At 35.8% G+C, this 27,500-nt stretch overlaps 1 protein-coding gene across 6 annotated transcripts in view; it reads left to right on the top strand.

Moving 5' to 3' along the window:
* The window catches only part of LMO3 (LIM domain only 3), a 65,370-nt gene that overhangs the window by 2,000 nt on the left and 35,870 nt on the right, over positions 1 to 27,500 (top strand). For 4 of the 6 annotated variants that reach the window (XM_017873831.1, XM_017873833.1, XM_017873850.1 and 1 more), the window contains exons 2-3: positions 40 to 106; positions 5,337 to 5,550. In XM_017873831.1, coding sequence (XP_017729320.1) covers positions 5,345 to 5,550 — 206 coding nt within the window. In that variant the 5' untranslated portion in view covers positions 40 to 106; positions 5,337 to 5,344. Of the gene's footprint in view, positions 1 to 39; positions 107 to 800; positions 1,316 to 5,336; positions 5,551 to 27,500 lie in introns of those variants that run through there. The other 2 variants (XM_017873829.1, XM_017873859.1) reach the window with 2 other exon arrangements.

Below are 27,500 nucleotides of genomic sequence, written 5' to 3'. Positions count from 1 at the left end.
TTTTTTTTTTTCAAACAATGCTTTTTGACCTTTCCCAAGGAGAAGCGCTACAAAGCAGCCACTGTGCTTACTGAACGGCCTCCCCCTGTATCGCTTAATTGAGAAGGTAAGTGCAGCAACTATGTACACACGCGTCGGCTTATTTGTGGTGTGTGTGTCTGCGGGTGCGCGCGTGCGTGTGCGGATGTGGGTATTTTTTTCTTCCCCAGCCTCTGCTAATGAGGCATAAACTGGAGCTGCAACCCAGCTCCGCACTGCAACTTTCACTCGGGCTGCAGCTCTACCGAGACGGTTTTGTTTAAATCATGTGAGGCTTCATTATTTTTATGATGAGACATGAAATAGATGCAGGCGGAAGATGTTGATGGAAGGAGGGAGAGCGGCTGCGGCGCGGAACGTCTCAAGTACGACTCGAGTGGATAATAGTCAAAGTTCACCATGAACTGCAGTATTTCCACACCCCTGACTCCCGGGGAGAGAGGGGCAGGGAGAGTTTGGAATTAGGAAGTGTTTGCTCCCAGTCCATAGGAAAAGAATTCAGTCCTGGGTGGGTTTCCGGACCCCTCCCCCTTACTTGCTGGAATTCATGACCCCCCACTTCATAAAGAGTTGAAATTACAATCTTTTGGTCCTTGTTGACACTTCTGCCTCTCTCCACGCAGTCATAATAACAAAATGTTGTTCCTTTGCGCATGGAAAAGTGGCTGTGTTTGGGGGATGGGGGGCGGCGGGGGGCGGGGGCGGGTCAGGGTAGGGGCAGAAGTGGCCTGAACAGGGAAGGTCCCTGGACCAAGGTGCCTATGTCCTAATAGGTTGAGATTCAAACTGATGCAGCACATTTTTTACGGGGACTACCCAGATTGCTGTTATGAAATACAAGTCAGATTTATGATCTTTTTCATATTGAACATGATATGCTATGCTAACGCTGCATGTGACAGTTTAATCAAATCCATTTGTTACCAGGAAGCTAAAAGGGGCCGCTGGGATTTTAGGATTACGGGCAGAGTTAGGGAAGCATGTGGCTTTGTCATTCGCCATCATTTTGCACACTCTGAGGGGCTCCGTGTGTGCGCCCTGTCTTGTCTGGCCGTCCCCATCCCTTCCCCCACCCCCTGCCGCCAATCCGACCCGCTCCCAAAGTGGCTTCACAATAGTCGGTCCTCGGCGGTGTAGGCTGCGCACCAGGTCCACACTTAAGCGAAATCAAGGAGACCCCCTTCTACTTCTACCTTTGGGCTTGGTGCTCAATGCGAAGCTGCTGCAACTCAGGCACGCCTAAGTCAACTCATGCAGAAAAAGGAGAAAAGTTTTGGTAAGGTTACAATCTATCATAGATGCACTTTGCCGGCGCTCTGCACTCTTGGCTGCTCAAAAGCCTTTCTGCTCTTCCGCTGCTTTTGTGTCTTTCTGAAAGAACCGAAATATTATTGTTGTAACTGCTTTGAAAGACTGCTGCTTAAACCAATTAATCTTGCTAGATGCAACAAATACTGCTACATTCTTTGCAAACCATCCCTGTGTGGCTGCAAAGACACAACCACAAAAGGCTGGAGCATAAACTCCGCAAGGGATTCTTTGTTAGAGTGTATGTATGTTTCTTATTTTTTTTTTTTTATTTTGCATGTGAGCTGCATCAAAATTGAACTCAGTCTTGCAAATCTCTTGTTGGCCTTTGCCAAGCACTAGCACTTTGCTGCCATGGTAACTGTAATTAAACTGATAAGAGTGGAAAAATGTCAGTATCTCTGAGCCTTGCAGCTGCATTGGAGAAAAAGGGAATCAAATTGGTTCCCAGCTCCATTGCTCAAAAAGGGGAGGGGGGGTGAAGGGTAGGGAGGGGGGCTGGGAGTTGAAGGGGCAGAGCAGAGTTAAGCAGCTCCAGTGCCTGAGATCTGGGGACATCTATTTGCATTGTTGTCCCTTAGGGGGCTGCAGCCTGTAGGGATGCTCTGGGCCAGTGAACAGAGAGAAACAAGCTTTTAGGCCCAATCCAGTTTTCCAACCTGGGTTGGGGGCTGGGAAGAGGATGAAGATGGGCAGGAGGAAAATCTTTTGTCTGTTGCCTCTTGGCAATCGAATGGCCATGTTGGCCAAATTCTTTTAATCTGTGTCAATGCTCCCAGCTGCAGAACCTGCATTCCCATTTTAGCATCCTTCTGAAGCACCTCATCTCTTCCAACCCCCTTTATGTATTCCCTCTTCCTCTTTCCTCTCCCAAATTGTTCTCTGTGAATTTCCCGACAGGGACAAAATGTTTTCTATTCACTCTGTGTAGTTAGTCCAAAAATGTAAGACTGTGTCTAAGTGCTGCAAATCTTTCATTATTATTATTATTATTTTTTAAACCCCTATGTGTTGTGGAGTTGTGGTTACTTTGTTGTGTTAACTACTGAAGCTGAGACTGTGCGGATGAATGGCACAGAACAAGGGAACATAATGGAGGCAATCAACCGTTAGGCCGCCTCACAATGCAATCCAGGCAATTAAAAGCTCACCAGAGTTTAAATGAAATGGTTCTACTTATTTCTGCACACCACACTGCACAGGCTATTATTTATGTCTTTTTTTTAATTATGATTTCCCTTAAACTGTCAAATAACTCAGAATGGCAGGGTCTCAGAGGCAATAAGAATTTCCCTCAGAACAATTTACATGCCAATCTAAAACTAGTTATGAGTTCTGATGTGCTATGAGCAACTTGTGAAATGTTTCTTAGCTACGAACACATAACTCTACCCAGACATGTTCTTCTGGAGGAAGAGGGGAGGCTGCTGACTGCTTTATGCCTTTTAAGTACACGGTAACATGGTGACTACAAAATAGTTCTTTTGCTACAATTGTTAACTTGCATGGAATTCAAGGGATTCCATTTTCAAGAGAAATGCCATGATGTTCTCTAAAAGAAGGTACCAGGATGGAGTGTAAAATATCAAACTCCTTTTATGCCTAAGGCCAAACAGAATGTAAGAGTTTCAAATATTAATTGGCCTCTGAGTGCTAAATTAAAATGTCAACACAACAAAAACATTTTGTGAAGACAAGTAGGGTAGTGTTACTTGTGCCAAATGTTGTTATCCCCTGTCTTGGTTGCAAAGCATTTTGAATAAAATAGCTGACCTTCTATGCTTGATGGTAGAAACACAACTATGGGAAATATAGCTTAGCTGCTACTAAGAAGGTTTTGCTGGGTTTTGTTTTTTTTTNTTTTTCATCTTTGAGACTTGTGATAAATAAAAATAATAGCCTTATAAATTTAATAGAATGACCATTAATTAGGATGGCTTAATTAGAATGGCTTCTCTTAATGTTTATTATCTAGATGTTTTCAGTAACACCATCCAGAATTTCACTGAGTAAATCAAAACTTCCCCCTCCCCGCAGATATATGGTTAACAGGCACTTGGGTCTGTTGTTCACTGTAATTAATGTGATTCATTCCTTGTGGAACCTTTCTAGAAGAGGATAACTAGTTCTGATCAAAGAAACTTCATTTGTTAGAAGTTCTAGAGAGTGAGATTTAGCAGAGCTATCAAGGGTTATGATTAATCTACACTAGGCCCTTAGCTCCTTCAAAGGAAAGGAACAGAAAGCAGGCTATAGGGATACCACCTGCTCTTCTTACAAATCCAGCTGTTAGTCTGCAGCTCCGGTGACTACAGCTATGCTTATGATGCAGAAAGAAAGAACAGCTACTCTGCTTTATATCCTCCCATTCCCTACACAACTCTACCAGACAAGTTATTTTCTAATGAAAGTTCAACATCCTAACAATATTTTGTGCAACTCATGTATTATTTGTAGTTAGAAAAGTTATTCTGCTCTGCGGATGCCTTGATGTCTCTCACCAGTGCGATTATTTTTTTTAAAAAAAGGTTGTGAAGGTTGTAAGGGGGGTGAAGACTTCATCATAAGGTATCAGAGGAACCTGGAGGAGGTTTAGCTGTTTTGGAGAAGGAAAATGCACAAAAATGCAGATTCGAGCTTGGCATTTCTTTTCCTATAACGCATGCACATCTGGTGTTTTGTATCCTTCTAAATGCAAGTTTAAAACTTTATGCCTAGGAGAGCAAACATAATTCAGCAGAGGGGTACTCTGGACTGTAAGAAGGCCGTTTGGCCAGAGACTATAGCGTAACTGTCTTTCTGCTTTGAGCAAGTATCTGAACCTCTCTTGGGCCTCTGTAACATAATTTGTAAAATGAGGGAATTTGGAATTGATGATGTCTGCAGTACTTTATAGTGCTTAAAATGAGTTATTTGATAAATATGAGGCACTGGATAGTTGGTCTAGCTTCTTGCTAAAGCTGGGTGTTTAATACCTAGGAAATAAGAAGACACTCAAGGTGAATATCCATTCATTCAAAAGATTTCAATCAAACTGTAAAACCCATAGAATCCAGCTGGATTCCTTATTTATGATAGATTTATATCTTTAAAATATATAAATGTGCCTATGTTTAGCATTGTATATATACAATATGTATATATTTATATATGTTTGTATAATTGTATATATATTTAGATCTGGCCATCTATTGTTTTTTCTTTCCTTTATAAAACAAATAATTTTGTATGTTTATGGTAATAAATGGTATAATCATATATTTTAGGTTTACATAAAACCATATAGTATATAGTTAAGTAATCTGCCATTAATATAGGTGCTGACTGATGCTTATGAGTATAAATATTATATTTGAGCACAATGAATACTTTGATATATCACGGACATAGAAGGAAGTATTTGGAAGCAAGCAAGCAATACAGGATTGGTGAGCTTTTCGGGTAGCTGTTCTGTGTACTTAACTATAAACACCTCTACTGCTGAATAAGGTTAGTGTAATCCCATACCAGGTGCACTCTCCTTCCACCATCAAGCACGTATTAAGTGAAATTTTTAAACAGTTAAGCAAAACTCATTTTTTTACTTCTATGGACTGTGCATAGATTAATTTGTTAAATAACTTTCTTTCAGGTCGTCATTTACTCAAATTTTCTTTCTAAAGGAACTGCTCTATGGGGAGAATGAAGATACCATAAAATTATTTAATGTTATTGAACTTCATATTTATAATGTCAATTTACCATGGTCAACATGAATTTATTATTACCACTTGGCATGCATAACTTTATGAATGATTTAATAAGCACTTGATAAAGTTTGAGACTTTTTGCTTCCAAAATTTAGTTTGATTTCAGTATAGCCCTAAACAAGAAAAGCTAACACTCCTAGAATAAGAAAATATTAAATATTTAACTTGTTTGAGGTCTTTTGACATCTTTTTATTCGTCTAGTAGTCTCAGCTCTCTTTTTTGCTTTTGTCGTCCTTCAGGTATACAAATGCTCTCAGTCCAGCCAGACACCAAGCCGAAAGGTTGTGCTGGCTGCAACCGAAAGATCAAGGACCGGTATCTTCTAAAGGCACTGGACAAATACTGGCATGAAGACTGCCTGAAGTGTGCCTGCTGTGACTGTCGCTTGGGAGAGGTGGGCTCCACCCTGTACACTAAAGCTAATCTTATCCTTTGTCGCAGAGACTATCTGAGGTAGGAATTATCCTTGCACACCAGTGGTGACTGGATGCCTTTTAAAGTACTTTTGTAAGTGTATTTTTTGTTTGCTTGTTCATTTCCTTACTGCCGGCTTATATTCCTAAAAGAAGTTGACCTGTCAGCCTTCAAAGCGTTGCCCTGTGTGTGTTACTCAAATTAATGCTTAAGGAACAGCCAACAAACCACAATATTTAAAGTATTTCAATTTGGCTTGCCTGCACACTCAGGCAATTGGTTATGGCACTGCCTATATTGAAACTGCCAGTTAATGTCAAGGATGTATTTGGTAGAAATCAGCATTCAGGTTGATTTATTTATTTTTGCCTTTTTTTTTTTTTTTTTTGGAGCTTAAGGAGGAATGGTGCTGAGCATAGCACAAAGACATTAATCAGCCATTTGGCAAAATATCTTAACTCTTTATTTTTAAAAAGTTCAACTTGAAAAAAAAAATGGACTATGTGAGAGTTTAGTTGATGCCTCTTAGTTGGACCTGAATTTATTCTTCTAAAGTTATTCAGCTCTCTTTTCTGTTTCAGGTTTGTCAGAGGAAGTCAGGTGTACATCCTTGACTAATATTTATTAATGCATTTATTGTAGAGTTTTGAAAACTTTCCCCAAGTGTAGATACATCTTCCCCCCACCCCACCCCATGACATTCTAAACGGTAATCTCAAAAATACAACTAAGCAATTGAACTGCCTCAGACTTGCCAGTAGTTTTATGGATAATAACAAAGTAAAGACCTCCATCATTATGGGAAAATGACAGCCACTCTCCAACCTGTAAACGTCTGAAAGCTTTCAGGACAAGGCAGGTGTTCTTGGTTATGAAGCTATGAAGCCGACTAAAGTTTTTGTTTTCTAGCATTAAGTACTCAACACAGAACTTCTGCTGAGGAAAAATTATTTTGCTTTTCAGACAACTTTGCCACTTACTTCAGCTGAAAATTACTTATATTAATAAAGTAGGATCTATCAAATTAGAGAAATTATATATGGCATCACTGGGGTTTTCATATTTAATACAATTTATCATTTTTCTGGTTTGACATTAAGCGATTTATTTGGAATTTTTCCCTTATGACAAAATGTATCAATCAACGGTAACTCCTTTAGTACCTTGGTCTTTTGGTGAGGTGTTTTCTAGGGAATCTGGTCCTTCTTAGTATGTAATTCAGCTATTTTCAGTCAGATCCAATCTTTAGATATAAAAATATATCATTTGATTAATGGTAGTTACAAGAGGGTGAAAGCAGGACTGTTTATCAGATTCTACTCTTTCTCGCTCTTAGGACGGCCTCATCTGACAGCCTCCTGACTTATTATGACCACTTGTTACTACTTCTCTGTGTTCCAAGTGCGTAAAACACATGCAAGTTGCCAACAATGAGAAGTCACTCTCTCCAGCCAGGATTTCCCTCATTGTGTTGGCACAACTAATCAAAATTAATGTATAATGTTCATTCTTTTAGAACTCTCCAGTCTTTGAACTCTTCTCTTTGAAATAAAAATTTCTCTTCTGCTCGTTGTGAATTAGAGCCTCATTTCCACATAAAGCATTTGTATTTGCTTTTAGTGATTTAATACTGCTTTTTAGTTTGCTTCATCGGTACTAACCAATAGTCATAGCTTTTTGACTCCTTTTGACTTTTACATTTGTTTGTAATTTCAGTATCTCAAGTGGATTTGTTACCATTTCAAATAAGGAATTTATATAGCCCAGGCAATGTTAAGGTTTTTTAATAAACCAAAGGACAAAATTAAGTAAACTGGAAAGAATGTCAACTGAAATATCTCGGGTTTTGAAAACCAAAATAAAATTTGCCAAGGAAATACCTATATTGTGAGTATAACATGCTTTGTAGCTGTCAGCATAGTATCAAGCAGAGACAGTAATCTTAGACTTGTTTTGTTTTATTTTCCTTGTGGTAGTAAAATATATGATTTTAAACTGGTATTTGATAGTCTCAAGTGTTTTGCTAAAATGCATTTATCAAAATAGTTTTCATATCAGAAATTTTATATCTCTATAAGAGTGTATGTGGCTTTTTGTAGAATAACTTTTAGTTACCTCCTGATAGGCTCAAACTTTTAATGCTAGTTAACTTATTAAACATATATAATATTATTTCAAATATAAACTCTGGTCCTGATTGCCAATACATTCATTTCTCAGAGTACAATTTCCTCTTAAATTGGTCATTACCACATTAATGGCCAGTTGTTATGTTAACAGCCTAAGGGTTGTTAACATTTCAAACTAAGTTGTTAACAGCAATGTTATCCCTTATTTAAACTGAAGGTTTGTTGTATATAATGTGACTTATTTGGCAACTTCATCAACACTTAAAATTGCAGAAGTGAAACGGAGAATTGGTGTGTGTAAAACACTGTGTTACGATTATGCCGCAGATGTGGTATTTAGTTTTATGTGGAAAGCATGTGTCTCAGTGAAATTGTGTAGATGTTCAACAGCATATGTCTCTGACTGGCAAATTAAAATAGTCTGATTCTGTATGTTAAATCAACAAATACAGTCAAGCAGATTTTATTTACAAATTAATTTCTTTGATTATGTATAAATAGTTGTTCAAAAATGTTTATTAAATGCTTACTGTGTGAGAGGCATGATTTCAGGCAATGGGTGAAATTAGCTAAAGGAAAAGGGAGGTACACCTAAAATTTTACTATCTAATTATTTATTTAATTACATGGAATCTGTAATATAATCAGTGAACAAGTAATATTCTGTGGTTATTTTCCTGAGCTTTAAAAGTAATTTTTCTCATTTTCCTCCAAATTCAGCATACTTTAATTCTATTTTAAAGGTTGTTTTATTTTTGACCCTTGGATATTATGTAATTTCTCTGAGGCACCGAACTGAACATAAATAACTTACGTATTTATATTTCATGTCTAAATTATTAAGAACATAAGTAAGAATAAGGAAAGTAATAAAATAGTAATTTGCCTGTCCACATAAATTGTTGGTTACAAGTATTGTCCTGGGCCAGATAATTTTTTACATACAGTGAAAAGTAAAATATTTTTGCCAATTACATCTAGCTTCTTAATACACTTCTCCCTCCATAAACAGAAAGAAACACTTCTAATTATGAGCAGAGAGTCTTAAAGATCTGTGTTTTATTTGTGTTACTTGGAGTAGTGATAATGATGATGTGATTTGTAAGTTCTCTGAATGATGATTTGAGATATTAAATAATATGAAAATATAATAATTTAGACTGTAAGATATTTTCTTAAGGGTTATAGAAACTATTATTATGGAAAATTTGATGTCTTTCCATTTATGTCTCCTTTATGGCACTAGTAGCTATATTTAAGAGAAAAGAAAGAAAATCTTCCACGGTTTGTACACTAAGTATCAAATCTTAACAGTGGAATTTTTTTCACTTTCCAGAACTGGACTGGCATATCATTCATTTAGCTGTGGAACAGAAAATGTACATATCTGATGAGGCAGAATTTGCCCATTTGTGGGATTGCTTTCCTCCTTTGGAAACTCATTAGCTAAAGAAAGAGAAGGACTGACTTTTTAAAACTTCCTCTAACATGTTTCTGACTGGAATTATGAAGTCTACCCAGTCAATATTTATATGCCAGGCAGAACAAGAAATGTATCTGTTAAAATCTATCCAATGCATTTATAATTATTTTATTTTTTAAAGATTAACTTATGACAAATTAGATATGGAAGTGTCTTTGTACTTTAAGTTGGAGCTTAAAATTGATACTGTCGAAAGTAGATTAAAAATGACTGTGTAAAAATAGCAAAGTTTTAGTGATGATGTTTAAGGGACCATTATCACTGCAATCTATCAGCCTTATTTCAGTTTGAAAAGTAGGAATAAAGTAGCCAGCCAATGCATAATCAGCATTTTAGAATTAGGAATTCTACATGCTTTTATTTAATGTTTTGCAGCAAGCATTAAATAGAACTAGGATAAATACCAAAATACTTTCTTTTTCAACTTGAAGGCAATAAAGGATGTGCGAGTATAACCAGAATTCAACTTCTGGGCAATTTTTTGTTGTTCTTTCTTTGAACCTGCAACTTTTTGTGACATACTTTAAGCATTAAGTTGATGTAGGCTGTATGTATCTTGTATCTCTATGAATGATATCTTGCCAGAGTTTATTCAAAGCTGTTTGCTGTGGTATGTGCCATGGAAGCTGCTTATAGCGTTTCCTATATAAGAAGCTGTAAAATGTCTTATATAAAATTTAATGCAATTTGCTATTTTTATATGTGAGGATGATTTGTTTAAAATGAAACTACTGGGAAAGAGTGATGCTTCATGCTTCACCGTAGTTGCTAATTAACTAAAATGATTTGAAGCTTGCTATGCTGACTACAAATTTTATATGCTTTAATATGATAATATAATAACTCTAAAAGAGAAAATAAAAATAAAATGCCACATAGAGCGTAAATCTAGCTGTAACTTTATCTCACACTGATCAAACCTGGTGCTTCTAAATTTTTATGTAAGGTCAACTTTAAATTGGTACATAATTATAAGTGTAAAGGCAAATAGGAATATGTTGTTAATATTGTTTTATCTGGCAATTTATAACACAGATGCTTTTTTAATGTTGGAAACAATATGCATTCTTTTTTCTTTCATTGTCATCTTTTTAATGTTAATCGTTTGGAAGTATTTTGTAGGAAAGCAATGTATTCTTATTATTTGAAAATCACTTTTACTGTTCTAAATTCTGAAAGCATAAGCCTTTATATGAAATGGAACTCTACAAATAAGTTTCATTTCTATAAGCTTCATTTGAGCTTTTAAACACTATATTATTGTCATAATTTTTATCATATTTAAATGTCTAAGTTAATTTTAGTATTATGAAATATTTTGACATATAAGCATATTGAACTCCATATCTGTTACAAAAAATACTGTTATATTGCTTATAAATTATCTTAACTTATTTGCAGCTTTATAAAAAGTTACAATTTTAAGTTCATTTTTCCCTTTATTGTAGAAGAGCATTATAGAATTCTGTTTTAAACAGTTTAGTGTTTATACTACTCCTGAACCAACACAAATCAGGAGTGATAATTTTTTTTTTTTATAATACTTCAGAACAGTGCCCCTCACTCTGGAAAATATTAGGTGGATCCACAGTAGACTTCCTGAGCAACAACTGCCCCCAAACAACTTCTATTAAAAATATTTACTGCACATACAGAATTTCTTCTCATTGGTAAATTTATCTACAATATCTTTCTATCCTTAATTCTATAATGCATTCATTTTCAGTAAATGAGTATTTACTAATATAATTAGTTATATGGCTTTTTGTTTTAGTTTGTTTTGTAGACCTGAGCTATTTTCACTGGAAATTTCACCACCCCCCAGAGTATTAAAAATATTTGATAATGTTTCTATATCTTTACAGTTTTTTATCTTTTAATAAGTATGAAATATTTCAGTCAGGATAGTTTTTACACATAAGATGGATAAGTTAGACATACCTGATTTAGCAGAAAAATATTCTGTTTCTACAAGTATATTTAGGATTAAATGCATCTGGAAAAACCTACATTTGAGAATTGCTAAAATTGCTTATTTTGCACTTTATAAATACATAGAATTCTGGGAAATAATTTCTATTTTGGTTACTCTTAGACTATATCAAAGTAAGCCAGCGCTTCATTTATAAACTCACCATTAACTTCCATTAAGTGACTAATAATAAATTTTAATGGTGTGTTTTGACTGCATAAACATAATTTGTTAAGGAATCTCATTTTTAAAATATGCTGAAAGTGGTAATTTTGTAAATGGTTTTGATGAATATATAAATTGTAGAAATGTATTATGTAGTTCCGTTTTCTGCCTCACATGAAAATGAAAGAGCCTAAAAAAAGAATTGCAGCAACCTAAATGACCACTGTATTTCCCTTCATTACACTGTGAGCCATTGAAGTCTTATTTTGGTGTTTGGTTTGAAAACATTTTTCCAATTCATATTAGAATGTCTTCTATTATTCAAAGTCATGTACTGCATCCTCATCCCATCTTCTGAAAAACATAGCCAATGTTTCTCACTTTATCAATAAAAAATACAATATACGAAGTATAAATGCTGGACAAGATCTGGAAAACAAAGGGAATAAAAATAAACATAGCAACACTTTGTTCCATTTGCTAGGTATTTTTATAAAACTGCATTTGTATTCGCCATGTCTCTATAAATGCCCTTTTCTTTCTTTTTTATTTTTTGTTTAATTGGCTTATAAAATTGGCTTATGTATATGATTACTTCTGCTGATACATGGCACTTCCTCTTGTTAAGCATCTGAAGAGATGTGGATCTATATATATATATGTATATGCTGCACATACAGAGATTGGAATCTAAGTAACCTTAGAATGGCCATTACCTTTTGTCATCATTGACTTTAGCCAACAAATCACCATAGCTTGGTAAGCTTTAAAACTTGTAAAATTCAAACACTTGACACCAGCTAATTCATTAGTATTGCAAACTATAGCACTCATCTATTCTTATAGGATATTAATCAGTCTAAGATGTAAGATAACTTTTGTAAAACTCCAGAATGCCTAAATTTATTTCCTTGTGATTTTAATGATCTAATTCTGTTTTTCTTAGCTCTGATGGAGTTGGATACTGCCTGTTCTAGTTCTGTTTTTACTATCATAATGTACTTGTTTTGATGATTAACCATGTATTTCCCTTTTCAAGGTGCTTAAAAGAAGCTTATTTGGAAGTAGAAGTTTATACTGTGAAGCAAGAAATGTGGCATTTAGATTTTCATTTCTAACTTTAAAACAATTTCCCCCCTTTATTATCAGTATTAATGGGTAACTTTTCTCTAAAGGAATTAGGACCTAAGCATATCCTCTTATTATAGTAATCAAACATGTTTCCTATCTTCACAAACTACATCAGCCAACTGTGCATTTGCTTGTGCCATTTTTTGCTTCTGCGCTGTATTATGAAATCTTCTTGATAAACCTTTTCTTCTCCACAGTATTTTGTAGTTATGTAATGATTCTCTTTTTGCCGAATTCCTTTGCGCTATCATATTAGTGTTTTCTGATGCAAAAATCTCTAGTTGTGGGCTTTACAAGTTTAAAATGAAATCACACTTGAGATGAATAATCATCTTGGAATAGTCAGATCCCTGATTTGAAGTTGGAAAATTAACATTAAGCTGCATGTATTAAGTTAGACTCTAATCAGCATGTGTTGTTATGATTCAATTTAATATTAAAAACTCTCCAACTGGGCTACTGGGAAAATAAAAGACTCTTAGGAATGGAAAGAGTATTTGCAGAAGAGCACACCAAAGCAATAATTTAAGTAAAATTGTTATTACTAATGCAGCGAAGCATCGTCCACATTAAACCCATCCTATTAATAAAAAGAGAAAATCAATTTTAGTAAATATAAATATCAAATATGACAAGGACTAGTAAGCAGGCATGGAACTTCATAAAATGCGCTAATCCTAATGTTTACCAGTAATCCAGATACCACAGAGAAAAAATTAATTCCCGTCTCATTTATGCTGTGGGATCCCAACAAGCAACAAGAGAGAAAAGCTAATTTTAGACGTCATTAGTTTACTCCTAGTTTCTAAAACTTTCAGAACAATGTCATGTTTTTATTTTAGCAGTTCTAACAGAGATGCATATTTACCTGTTTTGAAATTAGTTTATTCTTTTGTTTTAAAAGATTCTGAAATCTCTTTAGTAATTATTTTTAATTTTTTTTAAATTTTCCATCTCTAGGATAATGTTTTTTGACATACTGCTCACATTTCACCAAAAACTAGAAGAACCAAGACTATTACATTTTAAAATACCTTACAACATGGAGCATACCACTTATTTTTTGTTTGTCAACTGCTCAATAAAAATATATTCTTACCAATATCTATGTATAAAGATGATAATGTGAGTGGTTTAGTACCTGTTCCTTTACCTGGGTGGATAGGAGTAAGGGAAGTGAATGGAAAAAGCAGTCATAACTTCATGCAAGTATTAGTTTCAATGAGCAGATTATTTGCATTTTACAGGTGAGATGCTCACTTATACTGTGAATGTAATTTTAGAGTCCATAAATATTGCATGTGAATATCCACTAAGGAGCATTTGCACTTTGGGAGATACAAAGAAATTATAAGTAATTGCATTGCCTTCAAATTTATAAACCAGTATTTTCTGTGACTATTTATTAGGAAAAATATCAGAAAGGTTCTGAGCTAGAAGAATCTCTTCTTTCACAGTGCACCCTTGCTGAGAGGCAGTCCTGGGGTTTATGTGTATGATTGCTTTCTTTGCTATCTCTTTAACAGTTTTACAATGAAACCTTTAGTCACTTGACAAATATTTCAGTGCCAATACTTCATTCTTATAAATAATGAATGTGAAATACTATATTTCTAATTAATTTTATATAATATACAAAGTACAAAGTTATAAATATTTTCTTTTGTGAAGAATGAGCTATCCAGTCTGGGAAAATTGGAAAGAACTTAAGAGCAAGTTATTTTTCAAATTTTCTACACCCGATAAACATAGTCACTATTATTGTCAAATAACTAAGTAGAATGTATAAAGAGTTTCACTCCAATTAAGTCCCATGGAACCAATATAGAGAATGACAAGAGGTATGATCAGGAGAGATTAGAAAAACTTCTGAAGAAGGGAAGTTATATCTGGACTTCGTAAAAATTATTTGGTAAGCCAGTGGTCCTCTTATAAAAGCTGAGCTTTGAGCTTTGTGGGTTATATTTTGGGTGCAGAGCAAGACAGACTTAGCTTGTAACTTTCTGCTATTTGCATTGTTCCATCTCTTATCACAGATATCAGTAAGTTATCAATAATTGACACCCCTTGCAAAATGCTTATCATTCCTTGTACAATGGATACCTCTTGCAAAACACTGAATCATCCCCATTCCCATTTTTTCATTCAAGAAATGTGATTATTCTGTATATTCTAGACACTGTCAAATGCCTTGACATACAGCACTAAATAAAACACAAAAATACCTGCTCCCCTTGTAGAATTTATATTCTACTTAGGGGAAATAGATAATCAACAAGAGAAGTATAAGGCATGAGGAGATGATAAACACAATGAGGAGAAAATGAAGCAGTACAAGAGGTTTGTAGAATTTTGGTTTGTGTGGAGGGGGTGCAGACAGCCTCACTGAGTTGGTGGCTTGAGTAATGACCTGATGAAAGTGAAAGAGCTAGCCATGGTCATGTATGGGAAGGACATTCTGGGTTCAGGAACATCCAGTACAAAGGCCCTGAGGTGGGAGTTTTTCTCGTACATTTGAAGGACATCACAGATACTAGTGCAGCTGGGGTGTGTGAGAGCAGGAGGGGCGAGAATGAGGGGTAGCCACTGTGTAGGTCTATGGTATCACCTATCACTCTTGCAACCAAGAATGCCCCATATACATTTCTAAATGCCCCCTAGAAAAGTGATAATACTTCCATTTGAAAACCATCGTAGGCCGGGCGCGGTGGCTCAAGCCTGGAATCCCAGCACTTTGGGAGGCCGAGACGGGCGGATCACGAGGTCAGGAGATTGAGACCTCCTGGCTAAACGGTGAAACCCGTCTTACTAAAAAAATACAAAAAACTAGCCGGGCGACGTGCGGGTGCCTGTAGTCCCAGCTACTCGAGGACGGCTGGAGGCAGGAGAATGGCGTAAACCCAGGAGGCAGAGTTGCAGTGAGCTGAGATCCAGCCACATTGCACTCCCAGCCTGGGTGACAGCGAGACTCCATTCAAAAAAAAAAAAAAAAAAAAAAAAAAAAAAAAAAAAACACACACACACACACAAAAAAACCCAGCTAATTCAGTGAGGCAGTTGTGAAATCAATTTCATTTGGGATTATAGAACTCATCTGCTGAATTGAATGAGATTATTTTTCATTTATTATTTACTGGAAGTTTTTTTGGATGTCTTTTTATTTGGGCCCATTGATGACCCTGTGTGATTAAGTGATAGTTGTGAAATATGAATTTGAAAATAGGCCTTTGGATTTGGTCACCTGACAATCTGTTGCCAATCTAAGGGGGATGATATAGTCGCATGTTTGATTTTAAAGTGATGCATCTACATTCATCTATTAATACGACAAGTGTGGAATATCTATACATCATAGTATTTCAATGTGAAATACAAGGAAATGCCTATATTGATGAGCTAGGACTGCCAACGCAGCATTTATGAGAGTAACTTCTTGGCCAAAGATGTTATCAAACTGTCCTGATCACAATGATACTGATTTTTTTTTTTAATTCTTAGGTAATACAAATTGCAAAGATGTGGATTTTTTCAAAGGCCATTAATTTTCTACTCTTGAAGTCAGCTATTCTAGGTCTGAGGGGTGATTTTCTTGTCTTTTTTTCACTTTTTAAAAGTCAACTCAAGCCCTATTTAATTATCTTCTAGTTATAAAACATTTAAAATAACATATTTGCTCTAGTTATGATAAACGTTTCTAAATCCAGCACTTAAAGAAGATACATTAAAGACATATTATTATTTAAAACAATTTAGTGAATTACATTCTTGATGAGACAAATGTTACATGAAAGTTTGTTTATGCTTATATTTCTCACCACTAACGTAACCCACTAACCTTAATCCTAGCTCACTAATGTTAGTTTCACTTCAAGAAGAGCTAAGCATAATCCTCAAAGCCAGAAGTTTAGTATTAATTTCTATTTATAACAGTGGGATTTGTATGTACAAAGTGTCTCTTAAAAATGTTTAAGTTTAAACTTTGGGTACAAATCAAAGTTCTTGAGCTTATATTTATATTTATAAAATGGGCTGGGATGTCTTCATGGGTACTTGGCTAAGAAGCTATGCAAATGTTCTTTGAATCTTACAAGGAGGTACAGGATGAATGGGTGGGCTTTCAGAAACGGTGGCATTTATACTTCATACACAAAAAATCCAACACATACTTTCTAGAAAGCTAGACAGAGATAGTAGCCAAAGAGCTTTTTACAAGGCTTAATTCCTACTGTGGTCTGCCTCTTGGGGGCTTTTTTCTGTTACAATTTCTAACAGTCCCCCTGTTCTTCCTGGCAGATGCTTTTCTTGTCCAGATTGAGTTGAGGAACCTATATTCCTAAGCACTTTGTGATCCTTGTCTTCCAAGGCAGATCAATTGGAGTTTGATCTTAAAGAAAAGTTGCTTGATCTTGACCTGATAGTTTGCTGGGTGTTTAAATAATTTGAAATAATCTTGTCAGTGATAGTTATTAAACAAACCACTCTCTTTATGATAGAGATCATGTGCTTATTTGATTAAATATGTTACATGCTTTGTCTTCTTGGTTAGCTCTTGATTTCTGCAGCAACCTAAAAAAGATATAATTTTTCTGAAGATTTTAAATTAATTATTCTTAAATTTTTCCTTCCTAATTTATATGGAGCCTTTCATCTGCACTACAACCTAATTTTTTACTGTGAAGTCATAAGTAAAAGCAAAGCCACAAGCTTATACTGCACTCATAGTAGTATGTGCAGTATATTTTAAATGTCTCACCATGTGTTTCTCATTATTCTACTACATTAGGTATTGCCCCTCCTCCCTCAGTGATCGTCAGTGGCAGATAACTCATGTATTCCTATTAGGATGCATTCATCTACTGTTGTTTTAGTCTTCTGTGAATATCACTTCATTAAAAAAATAAAAAGTTACATGAGTTCTTGTCACTTCCCTAAAATCTTCCAAACAGGGTGAGGTTACATCTAATGCCTGGATCTTAGAGGCATGTCAGGTAGCACCATGGCAAAGTATCCAGATCTGACATCGGCCCCCTTCTGCTACACTCCAGCTTCACGTTCCTAGGCAACTTACTCAACCTCTCTGAGTCTCAGTTTTCTTCTCTAGAAACAGGAGTCCTATGCATAAAATAGTGAGGGGTGACAGTGGAACACAGTAGGGAAAGAGCGGTACACATTGCCTGATACTCCTCTGATGTCAGCTTCTGTTGTTATGAAGGGAGAATGGCACTGAGTTACGAAGATAAGCTAAGGGAGAAATTAAACATGAGGAGAAGATTAAAGAAACAGATTTAGATGAGGTTTAAGAGTGATTAATAATGAAGAATATGAAAGGCTACTACTATAATAAGATAGTTTACCAACTTTTCATGTACAAAGGAGATGGGTGGAGAAATGTCTAAATACATGCACTTTAGACTGTACGGAAAAAAATTCTCAACACTAGAGATTATTGGAATTTGGAATGGATTGTTAAATTAAGATTGTAGTGTGCTTTATGTAAATTAGGATGAATTTGGATCTTTGGGAGAATTACTGAAAATTCTATTTCCTTTGTAACTGAGGTGATTTTTCTAAAATATCTTATATGCCCATGCTCTCCCTATTTTAGCTTGTAAAAGTTCTATGGCCTTGTAAAGCATTATATTTAATATTCCATAGAGTAGAATTATATTATAAAATTTTAGGTTGTTTTAGGTTTTCTTTATAGTGTTGATTTTGCATCTTTTTCTCAGGTGGCAAGGAAATTGAATACCAACTTTTTTTACTCATATTATTTTTCACAGTGTTCTCTAAACAATTTGATTATATATATCTTTATTCTTAAAGAAATTTAAGTGCACACCTTCAATTTGTATATATTTATAAATTGTAAATACTTCATTATACATTTTAAAATGAAAACAATGTTTAAAGGAAAAAGTAGAAAATGCATGAAAATGCTAATAATTTTTTAAGCATTTCTTGGAGTATTGCACCTTAAATTTGGAGAGCACTATGTCTTAGTAGCTTTTTGTTTGTTTGTTTGTTTGTTTGTTTTTGTGACGGAATTTCGCTCTTTTTGCCCAGGCTGGAATGCAATGGCACGACCTCGGCTCACTGCAACCTCCGCCTTCTGGGTTCACGCGATTCTCCTGCCTCAGCCTCTCGAGTAGCTGGTATTACAGGCATGCGCCACCATGCCTGGCTAATTTTGTATTTTTAGTAGAGACGGGGTTTCTCCTTGTTGGTCAGGCTGGTCTTGAACTCCCGACCTCAGGTGATCCACCCGCCTCGGCCTCCCAAAGTGCTGGGATTACAGGCGTGAGCCACCGTGCCAGGCCTGTCTTAGCAGCTTTTTATGTTTAATTGAAAGTTGTTTGGTAATGATACTTGTGAATAAAAGGGGAAAATGCCAAAGCTTAGGAAAGAATTCGTAAGAGAAAGAGGGGGTAATTATCTGAAAGAAAGGGACCTTTTAAGCATGAATTAATATTCCTTGTTTTGTTCATTTAAAATTAAATCAAGGTTTTCTTTCAGGAGAAATGTAGCAATGCTTGTGGACTTTTTCTAATGCTATACCATAGCTACTGGCAACATTAATATGAGACAAGGTTCCTCTCCCTCTCCCTGAAACCCCCCATTCAGGACACAGTGAGATTTTAGACAGATAAATGCTAAGAGAACCCTGTGTACCAAAGGCAGTGTTTACTGCATGTAATACATATCATTGTTTGTCTCCTGTAGTGAAAAATACTTGTGTCGTGCTGTTAAAATGCACTCCTGACAGACCAGTGCTTGCTATTATAGGGTCCATCGCTTAAAAAAATGATACACTGACAGAAATACAATTTAAGAAAATTTAACACCAAGGGTAGTCAACCATGTAGGCTACTATTAAGGGGCCAAAACTCAAGGCCAGGGGTTTATTTTAAAAAAGAGGCACAGTTTATTTGCTAGTAGTAGGCAAAGTTAAAAGAAAAAAAAAATCAAACTCGACTTTCTTGCTCTCCAGTCTGTAGAAAATTAATGAAAGCAACAGTTCAATAAGATTTTATTGCAGAAATGTTTAAGTGAAACATTTTAAGAATGCCTTGGAATTTTTAAACAGTTACTTACCATTTAGAAAGCTGTAACACTGCAGTGCGTAACAAATTGTTAGCATTGGATCCTAGGCACACCCAGTGATTTTCTTAAAATGGGTAGTCAGAGCTGTTTAATCTGAATCACTTTGTTCATTTCATTTTTGTGTGTGTAGCTTATGAATATATTTGAGATTGACAGGTCAGCAGCAATATATTGAGATTGCTGTAATTTAAGATGTAAGCCATTGTCCAAGTACCCTTGTGGGCATAGTTTGGTCGTTAAATGCTTTAGATTTTTAACAAGACCTTTTGAGAAGGAAAATAACCAAATATGAGATGTGAGGAGATATGTTGGATTTTTAGAGGAGTACAGAGTGTTCTAATGAATAAACTGCTACTGAATGATGATAAAGCATGTGTTTTTAAGCTATCACATGACTCTATTATTAGAGGGGAGAATTCCATGAATTTAGATGAGATGTATTGTCTAATTTTACATTTTAAAAACAAATATGTCATCTGGTAATATTTGATGCCAACTGTGTATGGCTTACATGTTCCTTCGGGAGAAAGGTTACAAAAGTAATGTAATAAATAATCTGAGCCACAGGAGCTTAGCTCGAGTACCAGAGAAATGGAAAATGCCATCTTCTGCGATGGGGGGTCAAAAGATGTGTATCTTGAATTCTCTACCCCAACGGTATAGCCTTTTTGCCACATCCTAGGACAGGCTTTGGGAGGCAAGTGGTCCTGCCAAGAAAGGACGTCCAAAGATGAAATGCAGTGTCTTTGCAGACGTCCTCCAGAATTCAGTTGGCCTGAATCTGACAATATTTTACAACAGATTTTTTTCTGTGGATGTAGAAGATAATGCTTAGTGTGAGATTTGTCCAGACACATTGTCCAGGGCCTCCGTGATTCAGCTGTGTGTTGGAGGACACCCAGAAAGGCTTGCTGTGGAAGATTAGGATCCTCCACTCTCCTTACCACAGCCATGCACTGGTTCTCCATTCATGCATGTGTCTTAGTTGTTTATTAGTTGTTCCGTATGTGGCATTCATCGTATCATGACATCTTAGCACTCCATGTGTTCTTGCCAGAGATTACAACTTCAAATGCTGCTTTTCCATTCTAACTTTTTAAGGAGTCATCTGAAGGAAATAGTATTTATGGCAGATTACCTGAAAAACTGGATGTTAAACTATTCCTTCTGATAGTTTTAATTTATCCTTCCCTGTGTCTTTGATCTTGACCCTTATTGTTTTGGCCCCTCAAAAATTTTTACGGAATTATACATCAAGGTTTTGTTGTTTTCCTGGGTTGAAGATTTTCATTAACAGCTGCAAAAACATCAGTGTCCTAAGGATGCCACCGGGGACTTTGTTTACTGTATTACACAATGTCCTCCTGCCTCACTGGTGAAATTTCACCCAGATCTTAGAATAAGCAAGATTTCTGAGACTATAAATGATTAAATGATGTTTTTCTTGGGCCTGTGAATCATCTACTTCTTTACATTTTCCCTCTTTTCTTTGTTTCCTGGGAAGCCCAGGTCAAACTTATTTTCTAACAATTGTTTAGAAGTGTATATGTTAATTGATTCTCCAGACTTGTAATTTCTCACCCATATTTTCCTTTTTATTATTATATTTGGAGCTGTTTACGTCACCTGAGGATTATTTTTGGCATCATTCAAATGAAATCACTTAAATAATTGGAATGGGTGGACTTCAACGGAAAGAAAATACAGGTGGGAACGTAGGGCCTTATGCATGAGAGCTGCTCAGATAGCTGAGTGAAACGGGAGATTGTGATGAAATTAGTTTTCTAATCTGCAATTATATGTAAAATTAGGTGAATTTGAATAATATTTGGGAACAATATTTGAAACAACATTTATGCTTACTATGTAGGATGAAGATAGTAGCAAATATAACCTTTAGTATAGGTTAATATTAATCTTTGTGACCAAGTGATTGTTTAGCATAAAGTTAATCCACTTTTTAAAAACATATACACAAATATGCAAATCCTTTTTCTTGAAGCAGTAATCAATAACTTGTTTTCTACCATGATACTTGAATGTAAATAAAACAGGTTAAATTATTTATCTTGCCAAGGGCTAAGACAGGAATTACAAACTCAAATGCCTCCAGGTTCCAGGGTCTGGCAGGAAAAATAATGTTGCGAACTGGTGCTTACATGCCCCACCCAAAGGGGGAAGCCATGACTTAATTCTAGCACACTGTACGAATGTGGGCCTAATGTTGCTGATTTTTCTGGATAAACCAGATTTTTTTTTCTAGATATTTCAGTAAAATCTCTTGTATATAAGACATTGGCAACTAATTCTAATGTGGTACACAGCTACTACTATGTAACTTTTTGGTCAGAATTATAAAATTCTAATTTCAGATAACTGATTAGGCCCTTTAATATGTACAGTTTGCTAAGGTGTTTGAAAATGTTTCCTCGCATCCTGAATTCTTGAAGAGGGGATCCTAGCCCTTCATCCAATGTATACCAGTTATACTCCTGCTTCAGAAATCTCCTGGGAGCTTTCAGCCTAACAAGGAGCCTTGGCACTGCTTTGTGAAGCGAGAAGCTGCCCGTCCTGAGAAAAGAAATCTCTTGCAGTTTCATGAACTTCATGGCAGCCATTACAATTTGTTTGGACTTAAGTGGGATGTTTTCTGGGACCCTCACTATGCCAGAGCTAAGACATTTGGGGCCATCCACCTCTAAACAGGCCTCTTAACCTGATACATTTTCATTCCTGAATGCAAGGCAGATCCACCCCCACCACTCCTCCACTCACCAATGTTAATCTAAAACTTCTCTTGTTTCCATTCCTTTCCTCATTCTCTGTATATTTCTGCTATTACCTTCACTCAACACTTTTCCACTGGGTCCTGCAGAAACATCATGTCCTTGTCAGTAACTTTTGCTATGTCCACAATCTTTTGACCAGATGCTTTTCCCATCAAAATATTGTTTTAACTGAATTTCATCTGTTACCTTACCTGAAACTTGCCTCTCCTTTAAGGAGGCAACTTTTCTGTCAGCTGTCAACAGGGGTAAGATACTACATACTCATGTAAATCCCACATTCCATGAAGCCAAGAGGAGAAACTGGCAGTCTTAGATACACACAACTCTCCCCACTCACTAATAAAAAATGCATCTTCCAACAAAACTCATACATCCAATTATACTACATTTTACCCCTTCTCACTGCTGTCATTTCCCTCTTACCATAATTCTAGGAGATTCTAAAAGGCTTAGAGCTGACTCATTTGAAACCAAGCCCTAACTTGTTGAGCCTCCTTGACCCTACTGAACATCAGCACACCATCCCAGAATTATATACAATGTCTTTTCCTTATGGAAAAGTATTTCTTCTCAGAAATCTTAAACTCCACACAGTAGTCCTGTTTCACTTGTAATAGCACTGATCTTTGATTTCAGACATTCAGCTCTCCTGTCAGGTTTTTTCTCCTAATTTGGTCAAACCTTTGAGGCTTCTATCTTTCCTGCCCAGTATGAACCCAACTGTCGATCAGGCAAGTCCCCTTCACTTCCATCTTCTGTGTCTCCTCCCATGCCTGTGCTAGCTCAGTTTTCACCTCTGCTCCAGTCTAACAAATTGCCATGGGTATGCCACCCTTTTTTAATCCATTCCTACAGTGTGGCTAAACATTCCTAGAAACAAGCATATAACATACAGATTGATACTCCCTGATGTTTTATATCAGGTTTGATATAAATCAGCCTCTTACATTTTATCTACTTTTCCTTTTAATTTCTTTTATCCCATCTATGTGAACGAGGTCTTCCTATTCCTTCTAAGGCCAATTTTATGTCCTTGGCTCCATTCCCTCCAGTATTCTGTGTGTGTTTGTTTTATGAGGTATCTTGTTTTTCTTCAGTCTTTAGTATCTTCTTTTCTGCAATTACTTGACTGTCAACATATGGCTGTATTCAAGATTTTTCTCTTCTGAAAAAATATTCTTTATCCCTCAAATTTATGTTACTGTTATCAATTCCTCTATTGTCTAATTTTTTTTTTTTTTTTTTTTTTTTTTAAAGAATAGTCTGTTGTTGTCATCCGTACTCCCTCAACCTCCTTTGCGCTCCTTACCCACTTGTGATCTGGCTTCTGTCTCTCACCACTCTGCTGATACTGCTGTTACTGACATCCAACTGCTAAAGCCAATGGGCATTTTATCAGGGATCATCTTACAGTCTCTCTTCTCTTTTAATAGTGTTGATCATTTCTTCTCTTTAAAAGCTCTCTACTGTCTTGGATGCTGTGACCCTACATAGCTTAGTTTTTTTGTTTTTGGTTTTTTGGCTTTTTTTTTTTTTTTTTTTGAGACGGAGTCTCACTCTGTTACCCAGGCTGGAGTGCAGTGGTGTGATCTCGGCTGACTGTAACCTCTGCCTCCCAGCTTCAAGAGATTTTCCTGCCTCAGCCTCCCGAGTAGCTGGGATTACAGGTGCATGCCACCACTCCTGGCTAATTTTTTAATTTTAGTGGAGATGCAGTTTCGCCATGTTGGCCAGGCTGGTCTCCAACTCCTGACCTCAGGTGATCCACTCACCTCGGCCTCCTGAAGTGCTGGGATTACAGGCATGGGCCACCGTGCCCAGCCCAGTTTTGATTCTTTTCTGGGCATCTCATCCCCATCAGATACTTAAAAGAGTGAAGGACCATACCTAGGAACAGTGATCTTGTTGTAGTGTACTTATTTCTCCTAGGAGATGTTATTTGTCCTCATGGTTTCAATCCGTCCTCATATTGTGATGACTCAGTCTCTACCCACAGCCCATTACTCTCCAACAAGCTCAAGCAATGTGTATCTAGCAACTTCCATAGCATCCACAATTAGGTGTTACACAGGAAACTTAAGTTCAAAATACGTAAAGTAGCTTATACAAAACTAACATAACTCAATATAGTACCTTGATCTGATAAAGACAATATAAAATATAAAAAACTAATGCTATTTTTGAATATACATATAAAAACTTGAAAGATATTAGCAAATAGTCTGTCACTGTCTAAAATGGATAACACTATAGGAACAAGTAAGATATTTTCTAGAATGCAGAGAATGAACAGCAGGACATATCTCAATCTAATTCATTATATTATCAAACTGGAGGAAGAAACATCATGGTTATGGCAGTCTGTACCAAAAAGGTCATTGACAAAATTCAGTCATTTCAAAACTTCCAACTAAAGAGAAACAGAAGGAAACCAGTTAAATATGATTAAGAAAATTTACTGAAACCTAACCGTCGATTTATAAAACAGCTAAATACTAAAGTCATTTCCATTAAAGTCAAGAAAAAGCCAGGGATACTCATGATTGTCCCTCATATTTAATGTTTTAAAGGGTCTAGCCAATGTAATAAGGTAAGAAAATGAAATAAATCCATATAAATAGTAAAAAAGATAATTATTTTATCTGCAGAAAATTGAGAAACTCAAGAAATAGGTACATTTAGCATAGCAGCTAAATAAAGAAGTAAATCAAATTTATAGTTTTATTCTATGCCAAAAGTAGCTTGTTAGAAGTAGAAAAGAAATTAGTAAAGAGTAGTCATACAATTAGTAAAATACATATGTTTTAGAGTTCAGCATTCATATGAAGAAATCTTTTAAAGGAAGACTGCTGAAAAAAACTGTCCTCTATTTTTCTGTTCTTACCTACTAGATAAGTATCACAGAAAAATCTCAATGAGGCTGAGGGTAAGCCTGTTATAATAGCAGTGGAATTTTGAGTGTTTGTTTTAACATTGTGAAAGAAAGTCAACAGAATGAAACTCAGATCATGGCAAATATTTCTTGAAGATTACTGTAATGGGTAGTGTTATAGGAACTGAGGTTCCAGCAGTTTAAAAAATGGACAGAAATATTTGCCTTTATGTATCTTATATTTTAGTACTATTTATCAAGTATTCTCAATGAGTTATATACTGTGCTAAGTGCTGTACAGATGTAATCTCCTCTAGCCCTTGGGAACTACACTATTATTAAACTCATTTTAGAGAAGAAGGCACTGAGGCTGAAGGTAATTCAGTCATTTAGTCAAAGTTTCCAAGGTGCAAGTGATAGAGCTAGGTTTCAAATCCAGACAGTGTGACTCCAGAAACCATCCTCATAAGTCGTACTCTAGTGTTTAGTGACTGAGGACATGGCTTCAGGGACTGACTCCCAGGTCCCCATAAATTGGGCCTGCCATCCCTAATTGAATTTTCAATCATTCAAACTCAAGCAGTGATGAACTTCCTTTGTTTCTCTCCAGATAACCAATGGTTTTCTTGTACCTATTTATAATGTTGATTAATTATAGATTAGAAAAAATGTGTTAGAGGCTACAATTTCATCAAAACATTAGTTATAGCACAGCAAACATAAACTTGAGGGGTGAATGAATGTCTGTGTTGTATATAGTGTGTCTAATACACAATATACTTATTCATAATAGATTTAAAACAAATAAAACAAAGTGTTAACAGTGGTCAATTCTCGGTGGTCAATTCTGTTTCTTTGTATAATTAAATTTAATAAAAGTTTTTATTGCAAAAGAACTATAAGAACATCGTGAAAAATTTAACAATAGAGATGAGCAAAATGCAGTAACAAAAGCACCATGATTCTGCCAGAACCTACTGTTTGCTCTAATTATTCATTATTCCAAATCTTTTTCTACCTGTATTTATGCACATGTATGTATTTTTATCAAATTGAGGTTGTATTTGCATACTGTTTTGTAACCTAATGTTTTAGACTATGATCTACATTTTTCCAGGCTAGTGAATTTTATATAATCTGCTACCTGATCCTTGTTCAGATTTCTCTAGTTGTCCCCAGAAAAGTCCGTCAAAGGTTTTCCAACTCGATCCAATCCAAGATTTCACTTTACTTCTGATTGTTATGTTTATAAGTTTCTCTTAGTCTTGAACATTGTCATTTTTCATGACATTCACTTATTAAAGAGACCATAGAAGTTTTCCTCTAAAATCTTTCACCTTCTTCATTTGGTTGGTTGCATCCTTGTGGCGTCTTTGCTCTTGTTCCTTCTATTCCTAGTGCTCCCAGTGAAACAGAAGTTGCTTTAAAGCATTAATAAAATTCTGATATTGTCAGATGCAGTGGCATGCACCTGTAGTCTCAGCTACTATGGAGATTGAGATGGGAGGACCACTCGAGCCTAGGAGTTGGAGGCCAGCCTGGGCAACATAGAGAGATCCCAAGTGACCAAGTGAATGCTATACTTTACAGAAAAATACCAGCTAATCAATGTAGAAGTGATAGCATGATAATCTAATTTTTCAACCTGTACTGATGTAGATAATGATTATCCATTATTATTTATACCCACTAGGTTTAATTGCCAACAGAGAACCAGGCATCTGTTGGTATTTAAGTAACATTGCACAGGGTACTTTCTGGTCACAATGAGAAAGGTGTAACTGTACAAAAGCGGGTTCAGTTTATCATCTCATGATCAATTTAAGTGTCACAAATAATGATATAACAGATATTATGCATCTCCTGATATTATACAATATGACATCATTTATCATGTATTCTAAAACAAAATATACACCTACGTTATTTTTAATGGAGATGGGATCTCTCTATGTTGTCCAGGCTGGCCTCCAACTCCTGGGCTCAAGTGGTCCTCCCATCTCAAGCTCCATAGGAGCTGAGACTACAGGTGCATGCCACTGCTTCTGGCAATATCTGAATTTTATCAGTGCTTTAAAGCAACTTCTATTTTACTGGGAGCACTAGGAATAGAAGGAACAAGAGCAAAGACACCACAAGGATGCAACCAACCAAATGAAGAAGGTGAAAGATTTTAGAGGAAAACTTTTATGATCTCTTTAATTATCTGAACAAATTTGGACAATTCTTGTTCTTGGTTTCCTAATTCTACTGGAAAACAGCCAAACCGTTTAATGAAGGTGACCCTAAATATCTAAATTATGTATATCTAAGGGAATATATGTATAATTTAATATATAATATAATA

This window comes from Rhinopithecus bieti, unplaced genomic scaffold (assembly GCF_001698545.2).
Source record: "Rhinopithecus bieti isolate Rb0 unplaced genomic scaffold, ASM169854v2 scaffold_110, whole genome shotgun sequence".
NCBI lineage: Eukaryota > Metazoa > Chordata > Mammalia > Primates > Cercopithecidae > Rhinopithecus > Rhinopithecus bieti.
This window is presented reverse-complemented; position numbering and strand designations above follow the sequence as displayed.